General features: G+C 37.9%; 1 protein-coding gene across 1 annotated transcript; it reads right to left on the bottom strand.

Moving 5' to 3' along the window:
- Nucleotides 1-2573: 2573 nt before the first annotated feature.
- LOC107726455 (apolipoprotein B-100-like) lies at nt 2574-19683 on the bottom strand. The gene is made up of 29 exons (XM_016536042.1): nt 19598-19683; nt 18435-18586; nt 17990-18019; nt 17609-17712; nt 17374-17519; nt 17059-17206; nt 16810-16962; nt 16588-16712; nt 16416-16501; nt 14870-15323; nt 14669-14783; nt 14430-14576; nt 14087-14298; nt 13818-14013; nt 13554-13730; nt 13268-13471; nt 12941-13108; nt 12649-12854; nt 12358-12537; nt 12164-12273; nt 11860-12067; nt 11576-11751; nt 11315-11475; nt 11092-11201; nt 10595-10968; nt 4457-10492; nt 4224-4329; nt 3900-4086; nt 2574-3790 (listed from the first exon to the last, which is right to left on the bottom strand). The coding sequence occupies exons 2-29, from the start codon at nt 18487-18489 to the stop codon at nt 2882-2884; spliced, it is 11283 nt and encodes a 3760-aa protein (XP_016391528.1). The 5' UTR covers nt 18490-18586; nt 19598-19683; the 3' UTR covers nt 2574-2881.
- Nucleotides 19684-21565: the final 1882 nt, after the last annotated feature.

The raw sequence follows: 21565 nt of genomic DNA, 5'->3' as shown, positions 1-21565 counted from the left end.
TTTGAAACTAGGCTACTATCCTAGTATTTTTTTCTTTTCATATATGCAATGAACACAACTTCTGAGATATTTCAAAACATACTGAAATACTTTAACTTAGCCGTAAATTTCCTCAGGGAGCGAAGATGGAGCGGTGTTTCTGATATCAGTTAGCGTGGGGTGGAGCGAGGAGCGGACTTTGTTGAACTTGTTGCCGCTCCACTCCGCTCACATACTCTGCTTCGTATGCTTCAAGTGTGCCTGTTTGGTTTTGCTTCCATCGTACGTAACTCTGGTCAGGTTATCCACAGTTTAAATAATTGACAAGATACTTCGTGGAGCCCCCTGGAAATATCCTCGTGACGTGAGATGGATAGCTATTAATAAATCATTTAGGCTTAATAGCGAAATCTGTTGTCTAGTTTTCTGAAACATAAGTAGCCTATATAATAAATTTTAGCCTAAGTATTTTTTTAATCTGTTCTCTTTATCATACAGCATATTTTGACTCCACAGAATAAAGTTACATTAATCAAATTGACCATTAGGCTACTCTAGCTATTATGTTAATTCAATTAATGAGTGCGTTTTCTATAATTCAATCAATCAGTCTATCATTCTTTATTAATCAATCATATAGACGATCGGGGCTAGATGTCACATGGGAAATCTATGACTATATGGGGTTTTATCCCAGTAAATATGTTTTTTTTTTAGTCTTGCGTAATTCCACAAATGCGTTTTTTCTAGTAAGCCTAGTGGTTTTTTAGGGTAGGCTACTGTATTTTGTTCAAAATAAGCGTATTAGTATAACTTTGTGAATTCTGTCCTCCAAACTAACATAACAGTTTCATCATATTTTTGTAATAGCTGTTAGTTAAATGATTAATATAACTAGCAATAGTATACACGTGTCTTGTAGTGTGACACTGTGTGTTCGGTGACTTTCTTTCTTGGGCAATAGCAGTGGAGATGTTCAATAGTAAGTTATGTCTACAGAGAAATACATTTTCCAAAAAAAAAGACCTCTAAGAAATATTCATTGGAGTAAGAGAAATGTGACAACTAGCCCTGGCCTCCCCTGCTTCACAATTTTATCACACAAGTTTTACAATTTTTAAATGCAAAAATGTGTCTTGTAATTTTAAATCTACTCTGAATGAGAAAAGTCATATTCAGTTTCAGTATCCTTTACAGTACTTGAACTAGTTGAATGTGCTGACTCTCATCAGGCAAGTCATTATTATTGTTACAGTCGCACTGTTGTTTGATTTATCATGACCCTAATACTTCCTTCTGTCAGTCTGAATGTGAGGACTCTGAACCTCTTCTCACTCCTAATTTGAACCTTTTAAACACATGGTCACAGTAGAGTGTACATATGCCATTTCATGCTTTACATAAATTATATACATCACAGACAGCTCATCACCAAAATAGCTAGATCACTGAAATAGGAAATTCATTCATATGCATCAAATACATTTTACCTTTTGACAAGGCATAAGACATCTTTCTAAATCAACGTTATACAATTTTATTTTTATCTCACCTTCAGTGCACACATATACAGCTAGTTAGTACAAATTTGTCCCCAAAATGTGGTTAGGTTGGTACTCACACAGTCACACATATAGTAGACACATACATCAGAGTAACCTTCACTTGAACATTCAACATCTGGTGTGTTCACACTTCAAAGCATTGGTTACAAACTGAGGGAGCAAAGCCAAAATAATGAAAATGTGTAAGGCAAAACCACATAATATTTGTATCATTGTACTCAAATTTTTTTTAATAAAACTTTCTGAATTATTTTATGAATTCTAACTGGCACACAAAAGTGCTTTGGACTGTTGTTGAGTTGATTTCTTTTGTTATTTTGAAATGATTATATGGTTTTATCTTTAACATTTTGTCTGTTATAAATCAGCAAAAATACACAAACAAGACTATTAACAGTGTATAATCGTGATTGTTTGGTCTATACAGTAAATATTATAATTGCTTAACTTATTTCATATCCTCTGTATTTGTATCTGTGTACACAATTCAGTGTCTTCACCAGAAGGGAGCAGAGTAAAGCCACTGGAGATGGGTCTTTTGTTTAAATAAAGAAAAAATTTCTAATCTCAAATATTGCATACCACGTTGAAGTTAGAACAAAAGTGAGCTAAAGTCAAATATGAAATAAGAGGGAGATGTCCAAAATATGACAAAATGTAAAATGTATGACTATAATTTATGCTGTAGACAAAAATGTGAAAGTAAAAATGCTTTGACTATTAATAAACCTTTAGGCACTTCTTTATGTAAATTTTTAGCAAAATAGGTGTTCTGGAACGTCTAAGTGACTGCTCATGTACTGAGAGGTAGTATTTTGAAATGCAAGTTTTGCTGTATTATCACATCCACCATTATACAATATATTATAACTGTTCGATATATATGAGAAATGTATGTATGTATGTACCGTATATGTTGTTGAGAAAGAAATGTGTGTTTTCTGCTCATAATCACATTCAAGCATTTTGCTAAGCTCCAGATCAACAGACTAACATCTTTGGAGGAACAAAATAAAAAGATGCATGATATTGCGTAATAAAAGTTCTTTATTTAGCCTCATCCATTATGCCATTAATATCAGATACTGAACAAGGAAAGAAACTATATGTCACAATTGACATTTTTGTACCAAGGTTAGTATTTGAATAATCATTTATACAAATAAAATAATACAACAGCATAATAATGAGACGTTTATGGCATCAGTGATTGCTTTATATACATGTTGGTGTTACACTTCAGTTAAGCGTCCATTGGCTTGAATGTCCATTTGAGTATGATCTTTCCAAAAGACGGTAGTGTTTATTTAATTCGCTGTTTGTTTCGAATGATCAATTTACTGGAAAAAAGGCAACGGAAGCTCAATTTGCTGTATTCCATTATTTGCATTAAACAATTCATTCAAATTGGTCAAAATGTTGTTATAAAATGCACTTAAAGGCAGCAAAACAATGAAGACAAAAATTGTAGCCAGTTCTTCTAAGGTCTGCAGCAGCTTATTGTAGAAAGTGTTAAGGTGAGCAGCAACAGCTTCTAAGATATCGGACTTAATGCTTTCCACAAATTCTTGTGCTTTATCAACCACCTCTTGTAGGGTCTGTCCTAGTTTCTCAAGAAACACATCAAGGCCTTCTGTTTGCTTCATCACATCTACTATCATAGCTAGGTGACTTCTCAGGGTACTTTTCACATTTTCTTGCACCTCGGCTACAGTCATGACCTTTCCAGAGGAAAATGTCATTTCAACTGTGCTGAAGTTCTCCATGATGGTAGAGAAATATATCTCCAGATTGTTAGCGAGTTTCTCCAACATTTCCGCAAAAATAAATCTGATTTTGTTGCAGATTTCAGGCAGTGTAGCTTCATCCATTCCAGGCAATTTATATTTTGTCTCTCTCAGGAAGTTGATGGCAGCATCAAGCAGGACCTGGATAGTCTTTTGGTATGTAACAACTACACTTCTGAAAAGTTTAGACAACTCACTATGCTCAGAATCAGAAAAGCGGTCATCTCTTAAAATATTTTCAACTTCTTTAACAATGTTAAACAGTCTATTTAGTGCATCATTGATGCCATATTTTTCAGCAAATCCTTCAACACAGGATGAGATATCTTGTAGCCTCTCTATCAAGCCTTCGCCCATATCCCGTGTGGCCAGTAAATTGTAGCTGACCAACAGTACTTTTTCATCTCCCTTTGGTACTGCTCTGATTATCAGAATTTCAACATCATCTCCTGGTGCAGACTGCAGAAAATGCAATGATTACAGTATAGAATGATTACAATATATAGAAACAAAGGTTGTTAGCATGAGTTAATAGCTCAGTTTGAAGGAGTAATGAAATGCCACTTACAGCATAACGGCTGTAGATCCTCGCATTCATCTCGGATGGAATCTTTCCTTGAAGCTGGAAGCCAAGGTGGCCAGTTGTTGGTGTGGAAACTGAGACACTTACCCCATCGCTTCGAGCAGTGTAGCGAAAGTTTACATCGGTGAATGTTGGGCTGGTGATGTCCACATTCATGGTATGGCTAGGATCACTAAAGAAAAAGTCATAAGTATGCTTAATAATTACCATTTACACACAGAATTTGTTATAAACTAAAGAATACTACTAAGCCTAATACAAAACTTTTACTTATAATTTGATTATAAGTCAGAAGTTTTTATTTTTTACCCCATACGAAAAACATTGCTGAAGTCCATAGTAAAGTCAGCATGTGTAAGTACAGCATTTGCTCCTACAACAAGGGCACCATTCTCCATTGTAGTACTCATGAAGCCTGTTTTGTGTGAAAGCACAAATCAATTAAGCACACTGAGAACAAATATTGTAATTTACTCTTAGTAAAAACTAGTATCATTGAATGATCTATATGCAGTTTTATTTTTGTCTTTGCAGATACTTACTCTCAAGATTGTACTCCAGGAACACAACTGGTGAAGTGGCTGTAGCCTTGAGAACAGTTTTGTAGACTGGTGCACTACCATCTAGTTTAGCAACAACATCTGTGGTGTATACTGGAGAGATGATCTTTGAGGTGTAATCAATTTTCTGCTTGGGTACACTAAGCTCCGCCAACACCATCTCAGAGATCCTAAGGTCACCGAAGGTGCTTGGTTGAGACAAGACAATTTTCATTTCAGCCACCAGTGACTTTAGAAAATCCAGATCAACTGTAGCCTGGCCAGTATGATCTCCCTTTGTGTTAAAACCTCCAATATTTGCTTCATTCTTGGAAGAAAACTTCAGCGTAGCATAAACATGTTCCATAGCTGTTTCCACAGACAGGTTTTCATCTACATCAAACACTACCTTGAGATCTCCATAATTCAGGTTGCCATCAGCAACAGTCTTTAAAGCATATCGCAAACTGTTGCCATTCAGATAGATGGATTCGTCATAATTCAAAGCTCCCTTTACAATACCACTATCTAGGAATGTTCCATCAATGGTACCCTTTATGAGAGTCTCAGCAGAGATAAATGTATGAGTTCCTTCACCTTTTAAGATGTTTTCAGCATTTCCTTTACCAACAAGCTTAATAATGGGAACGTCAAATGTGTACTCTGTCTTAAAAGTTGAATCCGCTTTTGGATGGGCCTTGTTGTCAGCAGTAAATTGGTGGTTGGCTTTAGCTGTAAGAATAGGTAGGTTAACGTTTGCAGTTGTGGTCACAGACAGTGCAACTTCAAAGTTATCTGGGTTTATAGTTACAGTGCTTTCATGGGTTCCTTCAATGTGGCGATTTTCCAGGAGCACAGAATTGGCTAATTTTAATCCACTTTTGGTGCTTAGACTACTGGTTCCTTCAAGCTTAGCCCTCAGTCCCTCAAACTCAGAGGAAGTAATTGCTCCAAATCGAATTACAGGGTTATCTTTCCCATAGATACCAGCATTAGCATTAAGGCTGAATATAGAGGACTTGAATGACACCTCAGAGATTAAATCACCCAGAGGATGGACGTTAATGAGGCCAAGATCAATAATGGGTGTAGCTTTGCTCTTCTGGTAGACAATCTTTGCGTCTACATCAATAGCCTGGTCAAAGTTGGTCAACAAATGCTTAAGACCAGTATGTTCATATAGGTTGATGTTGCTGATTTCTGGAGTGTCAACAATTATAATAAATGTTTCAAACTCGATAGGTGGGATACTGAATGGGACAGTCAGAAATTCCAAATTGGCCTCTCCATTTACTGCCGCATAAATGCCAGCCTCATCTCCGCTGTTGGCAGCTGTAAAGTTGTGACTGTATTTGTACTGGTTGAAACGAGCAAGTGCCACAGTACTCAACTTCTGCATGTCGGTATTTAGGATAACAGCATAATCATTCTGGAGATCAATCTTGGCAGTCAGAGGGTCTTTGAAGCTGAGTTTAGTATTAGCCTTGTTTTGGAAATCAAGGATCATCTCAAAGGGTTGCACTAAGATGTTGAAGGCACTAGAAAATGTACCACTGAGCAATCCAGTGAACTTTGTGTCATAGGCTGCCTTCATCTCTACCTTCATTTCTCTGAGATTAGCCTTTCCAGAAGCATTCAGCAAGTAATTTTCTCCACTATCATAATTTCCTTCAATATGGGCATTAAAGTCGATGTAGTTCAGGGCAACACCATCAGCATTTATTTTCTGTTTAAACTTTAAAGATCCACCTTCGCCATCTGCAGAACTGGTTAGCGTGGCTGTTGTTGGAGTAATAATTATAGTTGAGATACTCTTGATGGTGATATCATCAGAATCATCACGCACAGATATTTGGCCCTTGGCTTCTTCTGTCATCGTCAGAAGGATTTTTAAACCATCCTGCTTAAGAGTGACCTCATTAGTGTAAGAATGGTCACTATTCCATGAGAGCGCAGGAATTCTTACCTTGTCGGTATATTGTGTTTTAATATTTGCAGACATTCCATCCTCCAGTGCAAAGAAAGCATTGTTAAGAATGTTAGCACTAAGGGAGGCGATAGTTATCTTCATATTACTCTTGGACACAGCCTGGGCTGAGAAGCCGTACAGTGACACTGAGGATTGATGGTCAACTGCTAGGACACTGTGAGTGATCTTCAAGGTTTCAGCAACAATCACACGACTCATCTTAGGGATGGCAACCCGAGCTGTGGATTCCAAGGTGTATTTAAGAATGTCATATTCAGATGATCCATGTGAGGTAATGTGCCCTGTGAATTGTGGGGTTTCGGCACTTTCAGTAGAGTTTAAGAATTCCATGGTAGTTCTCATGTTGAAAATTGGAATGGTGACCCTAACCTCACCGTACAGCTTTCCGAAGCAGGGCATCATGACCTCACTAGGGACTGCAGGGAGAGTGAATTCTGGTATCTGCAGGTCTGAGAATTTGTGCTTCGGAAAGTATTTAGGAATTTCAGGGAAGGAGATCTCTGGAAAACTGATTTCTGGCAGTGTGATGGCAGAGATTTCAGGCAGGTAGATAATTCTTAGGTCGCCAAACATGGCGTCAACAGATGGCATTTCATAATTGGCAATGAAGTTTAATAGGTCTAATAGTCCCTGCCTGATATCATCATACTCTATTCTGACTGGTGGCACTGTGTAATATTGCAGAATAATAAACTCTGGAAGGTCAATCAGTGTAGAAGGGAGGCTGATTTCCTGAAGCTTCTCTAAACTTATTTTTATGGAGGGTACAACAAGGTCAGTGAGTGGGAAAGTGAAAGATGGGATCTCAAATTCAGCTGTTTTCAGTCCTGTCTTGACTCCATCACAGATTTGCTTCATCTCATTGACAATTGCCTGATCTTTAAGGATGGTTTGGATTATTTCCATAACAGCACTGCATGCATCTGTTGCAATGGCAACTACCTTAGTGTAGATACCACTCACTTGCTGCATGATTTCTTCTCTGATATCCATGTCTGTAATTCTCTTCCTGAGGCTCTCTATAAGGGCCTCAGTGTCAATGTAGTCTGCACTATCAACAATGTCCTTGATTTTTTTGACCACATCTGCAACTTTGATTGTTCTTAGCTCCTCGAGGCAAGCAGTGAGAGATGACAGAGCATAATTGACTAATTCTCTGATTGCATGGAGCTTTTGCCGAATCTCAAGTGACAAACTCATGGTGTAAAGTTCATTTATCAAGTCCTTGATTTTCAGGTTGGCTTCATCCACAAATACATTGTAGTCAAATGATCTAATATATCTGATGCAATGGTTTAGGCAGTTGTTTAAATGCTCAATGATTTCCTTTACCTCTGTTGTTTTCAAGTAGGTCATGGCCTTATCCAGCAGCTCTGTGATGGGGGTCAGAATAGATTTCAAAGTGCTAGCAAGAGCCTTAACAGTTTGTTCAATATTGAACTTCTTGATGAGCTCAACAACCTTTTCCAGAATTGCTTCAATCTTCTTGTCAACCCCAGATTGCCCCAGGGTTTCTCTCACAGTGCTGTAGATGGCATTCAGTTTCCCTCCCAGTACAGTAAGCAGTTGTTTTGTTTTTTCAAAAGTCTTGTGGATTTCCTCTGTAGGGATTTGAGCCACCAAATTGTCTGCATAGTCTCTGAAGTTGGCAGAGGTAACAAAGTTCTTCACATCCTCAATGAACTTTCCTTGGTCAAAGTTTGCAACAAACTGCTTCAGTTCACTCAAAACCGCCTCCAGTGTGGATTTAATAGCATACTGTTCCTCAAGATCTTGCAAGAGGGCACTGCCACTGCCCTTCAGTCTCGTTACATCAATCTGCTCAATTAAATTTTCAATAGCCTCAATGACAGCAAGAACTATGGCTCTGATGTCATATTTCTCATTGAATGCATTCAGTTCTTCTGTTAGTCTCTGTATTGCAGTGTCAGATAGTGTGCCGCTTGCAATCATTTCTCTCACTATTTTTTCTATCTCTTCTACACGAGTGTCCAGTTCAGTGACTAGCTTCAACATAACAGGCTTTAGATTCATCAGAGCGGCCTCCATGTTATCCAGAGTAAATCCATACTTCTCATATAGAGCAATCAGGCCCTCGCTCATCTTGGCGATTTTCCTCTCCAGATTTAGTTCATTCACAGAATCACTTATGTACTTAGCTAGGTTCTGAATCTCGGCAATAATGTCTTCTCTGTTGATATAATACTGCATGGCCTCAGCAATCCTTAAAATTGTAATTTTGATGTGTTGCAGGTCCACAGGAAAATTCTGAATCAATGGCAGGCTGAAGATATGGCTGTTAGTGTTTTTATCGTATTTTAGGAAGGCTGAGAAAAAGTGGTCTTGGTTGTCAGTATCAACTCTGTTGAAGAGGTTTGTGATGATGGATCCAGACACTTCTACTCCAAGTCTTTCAGGGTTGTTGTAAGCACTCACATCTTGGTTGAACAAATGGTTGTTGACCTTAGATTTTACTCTCATTGTGGCCTGCTGCTTAGATGGTGTCAGCACAGTATCGATCTTATTATCAAGGTTGGTTTCAATTGATAGACCATTGTCCAAATTGTGTGTTGTTGAGACTCTGCATTCGTGTGAGTGTGCAAGAGCAAGAGGTTCTGCCTTCATAAGAAATTTAGAGTAAACTTGTGCGCTTTGTTTTCCATACAGATACAAATCACTATCTGTATTGGCCATGGCGTCAACGTTGAATCTGAAGGGAACAGCAGTGGCATGAAAGTTACCATTGAAGCGTAGGTACTGTGAATTTAAAAGTGCATCACTGCCGAATGTGACTGATAGTCCAGCAACCTCGATTTCTGTGTTGTGGCTCATGTGAGATCCCATGAGTTTTCCAGTAGAACCACACTTGGCGGTGACAACCAGATCTTCATATCTGATCTCGTATGTGTGCTTCAGCTCATCTGCATTAGAAGAAAGCTTCCAGCTGCCACTCAAGTCAGCTGTGTATGGAAGTGCCTTAAACTGGACCTCATTAACCAGAGTGATGTCCAGAACATCCAGATTATTGTTGATTGTCACTGAAGTACTATATGGTTCAATTTGAATTGAGATGCCATGCTTATAAGTTACAACATCACCTTTAACATCCGCTACGGAGTTGAAAGCTACTGAGGACAGGGATGCAGACAGAGAATTTGTATTTTTAATTATCATTTCATTAAATTCACCCTTCGTCTCAGCTGACAAGGAAAGCTTTGACGTGTCAAGGGCTCCGCTGAATTTGTTCTCAAGCATCAAAGGGATGAGAGGGCTTTCCAGTGAGGTTGTGCCACTCGTGGCCAGGCCATCCCCGGTCAGGGATAGGCTGCACTTGTGGGAAGCTGTGTGTTCAGTCAGACTTGCGAAGGCATCACTTTTTACATCCAGCCCATTGACATCCAGTGTTGCTATAAACTGGGAACGGATACGATTTTCAACCGCAGCAAAAGCGTCAGAATTAGTGTCAATCTTAATGTTGACCGAATCAGGACTAGCACTAGCCTCAGCTACATTTTGGATGTTCAGACTGAGAATCTTTGCCCTTGTATCTGACTTCAGAGCAAGTAGAGACCCTGTATAGGTAACTTCAGCATCATGCATCAGAGTGTTCTCTAATGCAGTAGTTTTTGATATAACAATGAGCTCTCCATTGGCAAATGCTGCTTCAATTGTGTTCTCTGCCTGGAAATGGTCTGAGTTTACTTTCAGAGAGGAATCAATTTTCGCTTCTGGCTTAAATGGGAGTAGGATAAGTGACTGCCTGAGAGCAACAGCACCATTCAGAGGACCAGCCTTGATGGAGCCCATCAGATTTCCATCTCCGGAGATCTCATCCTCATTGACTCCAACCTGGCCTGTATGTTCCACTGAAATCTTCAGACCAAAGGGACTGTTTGCCTCAATCTTACTGCTTGACTTAAATTTGATTTTTTCAGCAATTGTCATTTCCTCAACATAATTAACACTGGCTTCAATTAGCTTGTGATCAAGAGAGGATTTCATCTCAGCTCTCAAAGATTCCCCAGGTGTGTCTTCCACTAAAGTAGATCCTAAACATAAGGATAGTAACAATCAAGTAATAAGTAATTTATTACAGATTACAAAAAAAATGGGGTTAGGAAAAATATAGTTGCAAACAAACATACAAATACCTTCCACTTTGAAGGAGAGGAGCTCCACTGGGCTAGTTCCAGTAACTTCAAACTTGGCAGAATAGCTTGGTTTCTCAACAAGTTCCCTGCCAGCAGAAGCTGTTGCCTCCATGTTGTAGAAGTTGCTGCTCAGCTTGCTGGACACCTCTGCCTTTGCCATGTGAGGCAGTGACACAGACAGACTCTCAGGAACAAAGACCTCTGGAAGAGGAATGCTAATGGAAGCAACTTCCAGGCCAAGCTGAGGTACTACCAGTATTGGTGTGGTCAGGGCAGCAGGGAAGTTGAAACCTCCAGAAGATTTCCCACCAAGAGGAATGGGAATGGAGATGGTATAATAATTCTGACCAAACTTGTATTTAGCAGAACCCTCACTGTTAAAAAAAATATAAAATGTTGTATTAATGTACTTAAGATTAATTAGTATGTGTAACATTATAGATATGATTCATGTTTCTGCATTTTAAAATGTATTTTTGTATTTTTAATTCACTCACGCATTCAGGAACAGCTTCTTGGGGACAGTGAATTCTGGGAAGGCAGGAATCCTAAAGCCCTGGACATATGGGATGTTGGCAGCAAATTGTTCCAGGTAGGCATTTGAGGCCTAGATGATTATTGAATAAGTGTTATATTCTAATTAATGTTTTCTGTATTTCTATGTTTTGCTTTTCCTTAAATTTATGGGTTTGGGGAGTCAAGGATTTATTTTGCATTTACCTCCACTGACTGGATCAAGACATCACGGATCTTCATGTTAGACGTTCCAATCTGCTGGTCAAGCAGGTCACTGACTGTGGCTTTGATGGCATCAATAGGAATATTGTTGTGAACCTCAGTGCTGACATCAGAAGTGACCTCTGCCTCAATCTTCTCCGCATCTGAAAAGAACATGAATATTAGTTAACATGGCAGAGGACTTCCAGTTTATTTGCTGAATATGAGTTGAAGTTGAATTTAAGGAAGTATAAGTAAAATTACCATATTTCAGAATGACTTTCTGAATAGAGGAAGTTGTCTCGGGGAGCCTAAGGTCACTCTCAAGCTCTACTGTAAGGCCCTCAGCATGTTTCAGTTGTGCAGTTACTTTAGCATCAGTTTGAAAATGAGGAATGAGCAGCTGAACCTGCAGCATGGCATCCTTCATTGACTCTGTCCTAAAGAAGGAAGAGAATATTAAACCCAAGAGTTTATTTGAACAATGTGAGATTATTTAAATATATATTATTATTGTTAGAACATATATAATATAGACATGTGCATACTTAGCAAGGGCAACAAGAGATGCCTCAGGTATATTCTTGTTAATGAAGTCAAGCTGAATGGAATGTGTGGCCCTGCTCTGAGTGCTGCGGTCAACAGAATGAACCCGAATTCCAGCTTCAAGGTCATAGTCAGGAATTTGGAGATCAGCTGAGACGCTGTATTTCTGTCTGTCAAACATCAGTTTCGCTGTGCCCTCAAATGATGTTCCTATTATATGGAAAAAAGAGCAACATTTCAGTTGCTAGTTAATAGACGAAAATGTCTAGAGATAGTAAGGGATTCTTTTGAGAAGCATTGCTTTACCTTCTGCCTTCAGACCAAAAGTCACCGTGTCAACCTTGTCTTCATAGACATAGTCAACAGTAGCTGTGTATGCAGAAACCTCACCAGTGGGGTGGATCTCAATGGCAAATCTAAAGACACAGGTCTGTGTTCAATATTTGGGATTCAAAAAAAGCAAGAAAACAAACAAATAAATAAACCAGCATTTCGCTTACTTGCTGTCACCAGTCAAGGGGAAGTAGGGAGAGGCATCACTGGAAAAGGCATTTGAGTATTGCAGGGCACTGCAGTACTTAAATCCAGGGAGGAAAGGAGTGCATTTCTGTGCTTTCACATGTTCCATCATTGGAGGAATAGTCTTTTTTTCAGTACCAGTCACTGAGAACAAAGAGTTGCTGTGCAGAGAAAACAAAATGCAGAATTTCTTTAATGTATTTGTAGAGCAATATTACTTTTTTTGTTTGTTTATCATGATTGCATTTTCTGTGTTAACAGTAGCATCTTACGTCACACTGATGAGTTTTGTTGGAGCTTGGGGTGTGGGAAAAGTCAGCTTGAGCTGCTTTTTGGTTACAGCAACCCTTACTTTCAGACCGCTCTCATGGTAGATGTTAGTATGCATCTCCAGGCCAGACTCAACATATTCAGGTAAGAGAGCTCCAACCTCAGTCACAAACTCCACACCAACAGATGGCATGAAAGCCATCTCGCTCTGTGTGAAAATACAAAGAAATAGGTGAAGTAATTTGGTATAGCTTGGTAAAAAACAAATTATATATATATATATATATACCATACCATATCAGGGGCAATTTTCAGTCCTCCTTTCACTCCTGGAGCAAAAGTACCAGACAGGGCAACTCTAAATGGAATTCCGGTACCAGTAGGTAGATAAAACTCATTGTCCATGAAGACATAGTGAAGAAAAAGGTTGTTGTTGACACTTGAGTAAAGGCTCCTTATGAACTATAAAACAAATCATTAATTTGTTCAAATCATTCACTCAATATATTTTAACTTAAGAGGAAACTGTACATTTATTTTGACCATGATCCATTATGTTGGTGTTTTTGAGCATGGTAGATTTGCTAAGCACTAATATTTATTTTACAACAGTTCACTTACATCAACAGGGAACATATTTAAGAGTCTATTAGTCAGTAAAGCAGCAGAGTAGTCCATGCCTTCCATATCCTTGGTTTTGAGATAGCCCATTTCCGAACCCAGAAGCCTCAGGTAGATCATAGCCTCTGGGTTATCCTGAACCTTCAGTTTCTGGATGAGCTTGTTAACATTATTCATTATTTCCTTGACGATGCTTTGAGGGGTCTAGAATGAGAAGGGTACGTGAGTGATAAACCGAATCAAAGAAAGTTCTATAAATGTAGCAACATTTTGAAATGTAAAAGACCTGTTGCATTTTTATGTTATCCCATAGGTTTGGGAACATGCTCTGCATAATGTCATTGCCCCTGGGCACTTTATCAGCTGCATAGTTAATGGTCTTCTGTATGGTGTCACGGAAGAATCCATCAATGCCGATTAGGGCATCAACAGTGGGTTCCAGTCCCTTACCATTCAACCCGATCTGTAAGAACAAAAAATAATAAGATATCAATATAAAACTAGAGAAATACTAAAGGAGAACGTTTAAAAATGTAGAATAATCTTGTACCTCAAACATGTCTATGTCATATCCAAAAGCATTCAGGGTCATCTCCAAGATAACTTCATTGGGCAGAAGTTCTTCAGACTCGAAGATTACATTTCCCTCTAGAGAGCCAATCTTGTAATTGCGAGAGTACTTCGTTGGATCTGTGGAAGTTCTGATCTCATTCCCTTGGAGGGCATTGAGAATCTTCTCTCTAAGTCTGAGAAGTAGAAGAGAAATTAGATAGAGTTTTTATACTTAAGATGTTAAAATGTATGAAGATTTCTACTAACTCCTTAATCTCAGATGCTGTGGAGCTCAGGATATTTCTGATATGTGAGTTAACAAAGCTCATAGCCTGACAGTTTTCATTTTTAGGCAGAGCAGCAACCAGCTGAGCCAGTTCAGAGGGCTGAGGGTCCTTCATCACAATGAGATATGCAGCAACACGCTTCTGTATGGGAGCGGCTCCATCGAAAATGACCTTCATTAACACCTCTCTACCCTGTTAGAAATAGCAAATTTATGTTAGCCAAACATACATTTATTGTAAATATTTTAGATTTATTTAAAATTACATTTATTATTTTATTTAGCATTTTTTATTGTTTCAGTTAGGTAATATATCTGGTTTACCTCATCAGGGACAGAAGTGAGTCTAAAAGCTTGAATAGCAGCTTGCTGGACCTCAGGGGATGCAGCAGGTTGGTTTATGCATCGGATAATTGCTGATTTCAGAGCAGGGCTTGCGGCTCCGACTGCAGAAGCCATGTTTCCAATGACCTTAGAGATTTCATATACAGATTTCAGTATCCACATATCAGCTGTTATTTATAACTTGGTGAAGCATGCTTAATGGAATAGGTTGAACATACCCTCAGGGCCAGGTACACATGTTCCTGATCGCCTGTGCAGTCGCTTATCTGTTCAAGGGCGTAATCTGCGACTCCCTGAATCTCAGGGGTGACTCTTCCTTCAGCTTCATAGAGCCTTGGATAAGGCAGATGAATAAACATTAAATTCTCATATATTGATTCAATAGCATGACTACTGTTGACTTGTGCTTGTTTTCTCACCTCCTGACAGCATTGCTGAGAGCATAGTAGATGGGCTTGCTATCCTTGAACTTGGCCACCTTCAACATTTCCTCAACAAGGCTTCTGGATGGGTTGGGAACCATTCCCATGGCATATACTGCAGCATCGATCTCTACTGAGGAACGGTCAAAGGTCCTGAGAACCTGCAAGACGGCAGTGGTGCATTCTGGCGTGCCACACTGGAACAACGCCTGGTACACCAGGGAGCGAGAAATCTCCAGGGCCTCCGGTAGAGCAGTGCTCAGGCTTTCAGCATTCATTTTGCGGATTGTAGCAATGAGCTTGTGAGCTAGGTGCGCTCTGTTGTGTCCATTGTTGGTCTCAGATAGGCCAGCCAGTTCCCGTAGAACAGACAGCATGACCTCTTTATCCTTAATTGGATGGACTGAGCCAATGCTTCCATCGAGGTGCAGTGTCTTCATGTTGACTACTTCTAGAGGTGGGTAAACAAGAAAACTCCATTAATTAAAATGCAATTTTTATCTCTCCTACACTTTTACCACCACTCACACATATCATCAACACATCTCTCCTCACAGGCAATTTCCCCACTTTATTCAAGCAGGCTCGGGTAACCCCACTGCTCAAAAAACCTACATTAAACATTTCACTTAACTCTACAGTATGATTTCTCCATCCAGCTAGGTTCTTCTACAATTACCCCATCGACTTCGGTCAGAAATCTTGGTGTAATCTTTGATGACCAGCTGACCTTCAAAGACCACATTGCAAAGACTGCCCGATCTTGCAGGTTTGCATTGCACAACATCAGAAAGATCAGGCCCTTTCTAACGGAGCATGCTGCGCAACTTGGCCCTTGTCATTTCTAGGCTGGACTACTGCAATGCTCTTCTGGCTGGATTTCCATCAAGCACAATCAAACCTCTACAAATGATTCAGAATGCAGCGGCATGACTGGTCTTCAATGAGCCCAAAAGAGCCCATGTTACACCTCTCTTTATCTCCTTGCGCTTGCTGCCGGTTGAGGCTCGCATCAAGTTCAAGACATTGATGCTTGCATATAGAACAGCCACAGGCTCAGCACCCGCCTACTTCCACTCACTACTACGAATCTACATCCCCTCCAGAAGTCTGAGATCCGCTAGTGAGCGACGCCTCGTGGTACCATCACAGAGAGTCTCAAAATCACTTTCCAGAACATTCTCGTTCACCGTTCCTGGCTGGTGGAATGATCTTCCCACCCCTATCCGGAATGCTGAATCCCTGACAATTTTCAAGCGACAGCTGAAAACTCATCTCTTTAAACACTACTTGACTTCATCTTAAAAAAAAAAAACTTTACTTATTCCTTCCCTTTTCTAGCTTGTACTTGTTTGAACAATGCCCAAAACTTGGTATTTCAAGCACTTCCTGTGTCTGTTTGCCTCTTTAAGAAGAATCGCTTTATGTATTCCCCAATTGTAAGTCGCTTTGGATAAAAGCGTCGGCAAAATGACTAAATGTAAATGTAAATGTGCAATTACTGCAAACACATGCTAATTTAAGTGTCTGAATGATTGCTTACCGTGTTCAAAGATTCTGTCATTGTGCACAGACACTCCCACCAGAGTCAAGACTTGTTTTCCTACATTAGTAACTCCATACTGTCCTCTGTTTATAATCAGAATGAATTAGCAAATCAATAAATGAGACGGTCAATCAAAAGTAAATACCCATGTAGCTGTCAATGAACTCACTTGTAAGAGAAAGGCACAAGCATGTGGTTTTCAGTACAGGAAGCAGAGGTCATATGTTTCTGTGCATTATCAAACTTGTAGTTGCAGGTTTGGCTGCTTGTGATGAGCTGAGCAAGTGGGTAGTGCTGTGTGATGAAAAGACAAGCAAGTTCAAACATTATTGAAGCCATCAGATATCCAGCACACAGTTCTTTTGTCTTATTCAAAGACAGGATGACTTACCAAGCCTGTGATAAGGGCCAGGGGACTGGTGTGGTCCTTGACCGGCCTGAAATTGTCACATTTAGACAGGTCTCTGTTGAGGGTGACATCGGTGGCAATGTCCTCTCTGGTGTTCACGGTGTAGCCTGTCTTGCACATACCGTAGATAGTGGGCTGGTTTTGGGAAAGAAGTCATAATGGATTAGTCGATGCATATCAACCTTTTAACAAATGTAAACTTTTTGCAACATTTTAGAGTTAATGACTGACCATTCTTCTGTTTCTGTCCTCCTCCAGCACAGGCACTGCAAGGGCAGAGATTAGACCTCTCTTGATGTTCAAAATATTGACTGGTTCATCATCCTCGGGAAACAAATTGATGTCATCATCTCCCTCAACGGTGAACTTCAGTGGGTTCCTGAGAATCGAGATCAGGGTAGGTGTTTAATATGGTTTCTTCTTATCTGCTCAAAATAACTCTTTTTTTAACTCAATTATATCATTCTGTTGGGTATGTGTATATATATATAAATATATATATATATAATGTATATTGTTTGGTGTGGAATGCCTTGAGAAATGTACTTCTCCATGGCAGCCTTGAAAGCGTCTGCACCAGCAGATGGCCCAAAGAGAGGATTTCCTTCTGCATCAACATCGATCACCTCACTCAACATGCACTCCGTTGTGCGCACGATATAGCTGCATGTGTGTGGGACCTCAATTTCAACCTGTTTAAAAATGAATATGTATGAAATTTCAAGTTTTATGAAGAAAAAACAAACAAACAAAAAAATATTGGCTGTGTCGACATTTATACCTTGCATCTTGCTTTGGGGCCATTGGTTGCTCCATTCAGGGCATTTAGAGACTCTGTTTCGTAGGTGTATTCGTACTTGTGAAAGCTCTTGTATCTTTTGGCCACTAGGGGAGCAAAAATCACATTTTAAATCTTTAGTCTACAACATTAGATTTTCTGAAAGGAAAAAAAAACACTTGACTTGACATGAATTGAAGAGATAAATTATAAAAATGAACTAATTTTAATATTACAGTAACATAATTTAAAAAAGGATGTTTTCTTATTTGTTTTCTTTTTCCTGATATATATCATTAGATAATATATACCATATAGAATTTCTTATACATAATTTATGTTTTCTTAAAATGAAAACAAAAAAAATAATAGCTTAGCACTTACAAAGGCATGGTAATTCCTCATCTTGAGCATCTAAGGTGAAAAAACAAGAAGGAGTACAATATCGAACAATATCAATCATTATATAATACATATAATAATTAAATGTTATTCATTAAAAACAATAGATAAACTTAAAATATAATACCAAAAATAACTGATGAATAAATTGACAACATTGACAAGACTGTATCATTTTTATTTTTATCATCTATCATTTTATTGGTATCATCAACATTTAATATTCTTAATGTCTGTTTATCAGCAGTTACTAATACTGATGTAATATAATAAAAAATATATATTTTATAGAAAATAAAATGTTTGTATTTTTTCCATAACTAAAACCAAATGAGTACTACTAGAACTGAAACATGAAAATAAAATATATCATAAAACAAACTGCACCAGTCACAAATATTTCTAGTAAGTCTTTAGTAGTACTTACTTGCTAAGGCTATTCCACTTAGAAGCAGCAAAAGGCAGAGCTTAGTGTCCCCCATAATGGGTTCAGTTAAGCTCTTTCCTTAAGACCGTTGAGTATTCAGATGTGATGTGCTGTATTACTGCTGTTAATGGCTTTATATATTAAGGCAGTTCCTGCAGGAATGGGAGGAGAGATGGCAGCTGCAAAAAGTGAAGTCCCCACTCCAAAGTTCATATCTTATGCCTCTGTGGCAGGACAAAGGCAACTACCGTATTGTCCCGAATATAAGACGATATTTTTGTCTTGGAAATACATCTGAAAAAACGCGGTCGTCTTATATTCAGGGTCTAGACTTTGACATGTCAATAATACACCCACAACACTAGGTGGCGCCAAATACGCATAAAACGAGTGTGCCATGAAATACGTAATGTGATGCGTGTTGTAAAGATCGCGAGTAAAAACAAAAGAAGTAGAAAACCTTACAGCTGCATGAGTCGTGACTGTCATTTTAGCCTGATGGGACCAAACTCCCTTTGTGATTTTAAAACGTAAGACAGTACCAAGATTTGACGACTACAGTAAGATTTAACTTCTACTGTTCATAAGATTTTGGTAGGCTACTATTAGATGGATAGCCTAAATGTCCTAATTCAGATGGGCTACCTGTTTTTTTTTTTTATGGTATATCAAAAAGTGTATATTTTTTAAATGTGATTGTTGGTACATTTTACCAGTTTTTACCATACTTTCAAAACAAAAATTAAAATAGGAAAAATATGCAATATGAAAATAATTGAAGACAAAATGTGTTTTACTGAGAAAAAACAAGATTTGGTTTTTAAAAAGCCTTTTTTCAAAAGGTACATCTGGAAAAAGGGGGAGTCGTCTTATAATCAGGGTCGTCTTATATTCGGGCCAATACGGTATTTCATGTAATGTCAATGGTCTTTCAAACAGAGAGAAAATGCTTTTTCAAAGGATGTTTGGTTTGCCTGATCTGTTGATTGGTCAGTTGATTAATTTCTTATTTTGTTTATTTGTTTATTGTTTAGTCATCCATGTAACCTCTATCTTATTGATATATTGTTTTTATTGAACAAATTTTTTTTACTATTTGATGTATAATTAGAAAAATAACACTCCTTTACATGACTAAATATATAAAAAATATTTAAACCTACCTTTTGAATTGTTACAGTAACATCTCAACAACTTCCTCCTGGCTCCTCTTGCGATGTAATGTGATGGCAGGAAGCCTGTCTTTCTTTCATGCCTTCTTACTTATGATGTTGCAAAGTAGGACATTAAGCACCAAACCAGATGAGGTCATATAACTAATCTTGGAACCAACATATTTATTTGACTACATTTTATTTGGACATCATTTGCCAAGGGTTTTGCCAATCAGACATGACTAAACTGATACTGGAATAAATGATTAAACCTTCTGCCCTTTTGTCCCGTTTACTTTATCCACTAACCTCTTATTTTGTTTTATGAGTAAATACTATTCACTTCTGTCCTGGCAAGTCTTCTTGGGTACACAGAAATGTATTTATCAAAGGCATTTATTTTTTGATTTAGGGAAAGCTATTCAAGCAGATTGTTCTAGAATTGGTCCCTAAACATCCTTATAAGTATCACCAGGTATTGTGATATAGAGCATTATACATATTTTCCCTGTAATGCTTGTTATTGATTACTTAAAAGTGTGTGATCACAAAATTCATTCAATTCTATTTGTGAACATTGTGTTCATTGTGTGCCAACTAATGATATGAAGCACAGCTTTTAAAAAAAGAGAAATGCTATCCTCATTCTCTATAAAAGCATTAGGCAAGACATTCAATCTGCAGAGGCCAGCAGCCACATGAATCTTTAACCTGTGTATTTGAATATGTCTCTGTAAAAAACAGAAAATATATGAATTAATGCACTGCAGTGATCAAATTGTCATTGATTTATATTAAGTTTGTCATGTAGTCTATGTCTTCTATGACCTGGAACTAATCATGCACTCATTGAGAGTCTCCAGTCAAGGCTCCACACTAATCCTAACCCTGAGAAGATGCCATTTTCTCTATTAGGGCAACTAACAGTTTGTATAAAAATGTGTTTTTTCTTTTTTGCAAAAAAAAAAAAGAGTCTTAGAGTTGGAAAAAGAGAGCACATGCACAGCAACCCCGTTTTATCATGAATACTTGTTTAAAAGTCCACTGACATATCAAAGTTCAGATATTGACAGACTTGCCTTTACTATCTTACATAAGATGAAGAGAAGAAAAGTTCACTGATTATGTCTGGACATTTATTTCTCATTATAGTGCTTTTACAAAAATACAGGAAAATAATGTGTAATATATACATATTTAAAATAATGAAAATAAAAGCTGACCAATGTCCCTGTCTGCAAAAACTATTCTTTTTCATTATGGCTTACGCCAGTGTCACTTTGGGATCTTGATGCATCTTGTAGAATCGACTCTTTTTTTTCCTGTTGAAATGTTCTTTTAGGATTTTCTTAGGCTGCTTTTGATCTATATAATGTTTTGATCTACATAAAATAAAAATAAATAAATAAATAAAAAAATAAATATATATATATAAGAATAATCTGTAAAAAAAAATAAGGCACACAATGTACCATTCTTTAATGAGTTTTCACTGGTGTTTTACCCATATTATGAATTACGCATTGCCTTATGTTCTGTTTAAGGGTTGAAGGAGATGTCCGTAAAGTCAACAAAAGAGGTACTGGAAATTTTATGCCAGGACATTATATGTTTTCCTATAGATTTTTTTTACAGTGTATAGTATCTTATATTGTCCCTGTGTTGGTTTATTTTTGCTCTTTTGCTATTTTCAGACTATATATTTTTCCACTGAAATTTAGAGCTTAATGGGTAAAACACGGTTGCATGAAGATGTGTTTTTCGTTTTATAGATCTGAGGAAATTAAAAGGAACATTAACACTTGTGTCAAACATTCTTTTATATAATATATGAATAGTACATTTTATTTTATTTTAGCATTACTGTTGATCAAAGAACTTTAAAACAGTCATGAATCGTTAATTTGTTAACCCAGTTTACTGTTATCATCAGTCACAAAATCAATGTATAGTGAAGCCTTGATTTTGTGCTGATGT

This window comes from Sinocyclocheilus rhinocerous, unplaced genomic scaffold (assembly GCF_001515625.1).
Source record: "Sinocyclocheilus rhinocerous isolate Xijiao unplaced genomic scaffold, SAMN03320098_v1.1 scaffold605, whole genome shotgun sequence".
Classification (NCBI taxonomy): domain Eukaryota; kingdom Metazoa; phylum Chordata; class Actinopteri; order Cypriniformes; family Cyprinidae; genus Sinocyclocheilus; species Sinocyclocheilus rhinocerous.
Note: the sequence above shows the minus strand (reverse complement) of the source record. Positions and strands in the feature narration are given on the sequence as shown.

Bases quoted from the DNA above. Each gene is read 5' to 3' on its own strand.
- LOC107726455 (XM_016536042.1), bottom strand. From the start codon at position 18,489: ATGGGGGACACTAAGCTCTGCCTTTTGCTGCTTCTAAGTGGAATAGCC. The intron at 13,109-13,267 runs GTAAGTGAACTG...TTTGTTTTATAG, and splicing joins TAAATATGTTCCCTGTTGAT to TTCATAAGGAGCCTTTACTC. The intron at 11,476-11,575 runs GTAATTTTACTT...TGTTCTTTTCAG, and splicing joins GAAAGTCATTCTGAAATATG to ATGCGGAGAAGATTGAGGCA.